General features: G+C 39.3%; 1 protein-coding gene across 1 annotated transcript; it reads right to left on the bottom strand.

The window, feature by feature from the left end:
* Positions 1 to 1,017: 1,017 nt before the first annotated feature.
* LOC134254219 (uncharacterized) lies at positions 1,018 to 2,933 on the bottom strand. The gene is made up of 2 exons (XM_062736771.1): positions 2,425 to 2,933; positions 1,018 to 1,826 (listed from the first exon to the last, which is right to left on the bottom strand). The coding sequence occupies exons 1-2, from the start codon at positions 2,687 to 2,689 to the stop codon at positions 1,018 to 1,020; spliced, it is 1,074 nt and encodes a 357-aa protein (XP_062592755.1). The 5' UTR covers positions 2,690 to 2,933.

Genomic DNA, 2,933 nt, shown 5'->3' on the forward strand with positions numbered 1-2,933 from the left:
TCTGCCATTATATAACAGCAACCACGACGGGGAAAAGTTCCAGGAAAGTCATGTCCCTAGTAATACCTTGTTCAACCCAAAGGCTTGGCCAGACCCCATAAGCCCATTTCCCCCTAAAGTAAATACCAAACCCTCCATTAGTTCCCCCTGAGCTATCTGTGAAAAGTTGAATTGTGTCATTGTGAATCCAGGGCTGGGTAAATATAACCGATATACCATTGTAAGATTGCAAAAAAGTTTTCCATACTGTGAGGTCAGCTTTTATGTTCTTTGTTACCCTTATTCTGTGATGCTGTTTAGTAATACCTATTGTTGAATTTATAAGGCGGCGGCAGAACGCCCGGCCAGGGGCGATGACTTTGCACGCAAAGTTTAATAAGCCAATAAGTGACTGCATTTCTCCCAGGGAGACTTTCTTTGCCTTCAAAAAGTGTTCTAATACGCCATTAATCTGGTTTAATTTTTCTGAGGGGAGTTTCATGGTCATATTGACCGTGTCCAATTCTATTCCCAAGAATGTTAGGACTTGTGTAGGTTCGACTGTTTTGTCATGAGCAATTGGGACACCAATATCTGAACATTTGGATTTAAGGTATTCAATCCCTAATAGGAACAAATTCATTGAAATTGAATACATAACAGATACGTAGGCATCGAATACTCAGTTTATTAAGACACGCTTCCCATATATTACTATAAGAATATATAGTGGGATGTGTCCTAATTTAGGACCTTGAATTTTGGAAAGAGTTATCTCCCCTTTGTTTAATTAATCAAAAAATTCAGTTAAAAAAAATTAGCTGGTAAAAAAGTTATTCTAAATTGTCATTCTATTTTTAATGGTTCAATGCATCTTTCCACCGCAGGATTTTTTGATATTCAAATTTTTAGAATTTTTATTTTGAAAAAACGCTTTTCCCCATAGACTTCAATGTAATATTTGTTAATTAACTACTGCTTAATTAATGACATTTTTGAAACTTTCTCGTGGTCAATCCTTTTCTACAATTGGTCCCATTAGGGATGGAAATCCTTAAAAACATTTAAGGCATTGTGGCAAGTGGATGTGCCTGGTGGGCCGCAGAAAAGGAAATCATCAAGGTAGTGAATTATCAGATCATTTTGGGAGTAGTTTTGAGTGAGCCAATGTAGGAATGATGCAAACCTGTCAAATAATGCGCAGCTGATTGAAGAGCCAAAAGGTAACATTTTATCAAAATAGTATTTGTCCTGAAATCTGAAATCAAGCAGGTCAAAGTCACCTGGGGATACTGGGAGCAGTCTAAATGCTGACTTAATGTCCGTCTTAGCTAAATAGGCCCCTTTCCCCACCTTAGCTATCATTTCTGCTGCTTGATCTATATTGCTGTAATGTACTGTACATGCTTCAGGGTCAATAAAATCATTAATTGACTTGTTTTCTGGGTAAGAGAGATGATGTATGAGTCGCATGTCACCATCTTTTTTAGGCACACGGCCTAAGGGGGAGACCTGCAGGTTTGGAAATGGTGGGTGAACAAAAGGGCCTGCAACTCGTTTTAATGCTACTTCTTTTTTAATTTTACTTTCAGCTATTACTGTATTAGCATTGAGGCTAGGGAGGTTACAAGATTCGCGGGGTGCCCTGGGGTCCAAATATTGGAGATTAAAACCATACTTAAAACCCTGGAATATGAATTCACAATCAGAGTATCCAACTAAATGTTTACATAAATTTTGTAACTTGATTGGTGTTGTGCCCAAAGAATATATTGAACCATTATTTTGAACACCTGGCACTTGGGTGGTTAGCTCCGCACTTGCTGCATGCATGTCTGTACTTGCACCTAGGGAAGAAAGGGCAACTTACTCCCTTGTTAAAATGATTACAATAAAATGCCGAAGTACGGTTTGAATTGCTTGGGTAAGAACTTTGACTTTGAGAAGAGGTACGATTATACGTTTGAGTAGTTTCATGCTTGTTAGATATGTACAAAAGCCAAATTTCCTGATTAATTTGACCCCATGACAGCTGGGGTTGGTTGGCCATTTTTAAACGAAATTGCTCGTCATATTTAAACCAATTATTTGACCTAGTAGCAGCGATTCTGATATCTCTGAGATACTTGAGTAGTTCTTGAGCCCGTTTTGGAAATTTCTCTATCATTACGCTTGTAAATATAATAAAAGCCGATGTCCACTTATCGATTGTAAGAAAAGTGTTTCTTTTTGGTTTCACAATGCATAGCCGCCCTTCTTTAATTTTTATGTCCCCTTGTGATTCATAATCTTGTAATTCACAAGCTGTTTTAGTAAGCAGTGAGAGATCGATAAATTTGCCCTCCCATATTTGGTTTTTAATCTTCTGAGGGACGTGTGAACCTACGGAATCATAACAACTGATTTCTTGTAGTGGCTGACTTGAAAAATTTAAATTTGACTCACCGCTTCCACTGGGGATTTCAGGGATGCTTTGATCTATTTGTGATGTCAGCGTAGGTTGTATAGTATCGGATGGCAGAGGAAGAGCTTCTGGGGGAATTCCACCGGCGTCTGTTGCCTCGGCCGGGGCCTGGCGTGTTGGCGCGAGATTTGTCCTGGGCCTAGTGCTTTGACTGCACCGGTGCCCTCTGCCTCTCGATGGGGTGCCCATGGTCTCCCTCCGCTTCCTGGACGCTCTCTTGGTCACTCTCGTTCTAACTGGCGGCATGATTTCGATTCTAGTAACGTGATGGCTTTTGATTGCTTTGGTGTTGAAAAAAGCGTCTGATTTCAACAATTTGCTGGTTTGAAAAGGGGGATAACTTCCGGTGCACCTTTATAATTAATTCGTACACAGTTTGACTCGTAATACGACTTTGTATATTCCTGATGTAATAACTTGTGTACACTTCGTCCCAACTAACCAAACATTAAAACCCTGTCCTAAATTAATAATTTACTATTTGATATAA

This window comes from Saccostrea cucullata, unplaced genomic scaffold (assembly GCF_032062105.1).
Source record: "Saccostrea cucullata isolate Sc308-1 unplaced genomic scaffold, CSIRO_AGI_Scuc_v1 ctg1446, whole genome shotgun sequence".
NCBI classification, from domain to species: domain Eukaryota; kingdom Metazoa; phylum Mollusca; class Bivalvia; order Ostreida; family Ostreidae; genus Saccostrea; species Saccostrea cuccullata.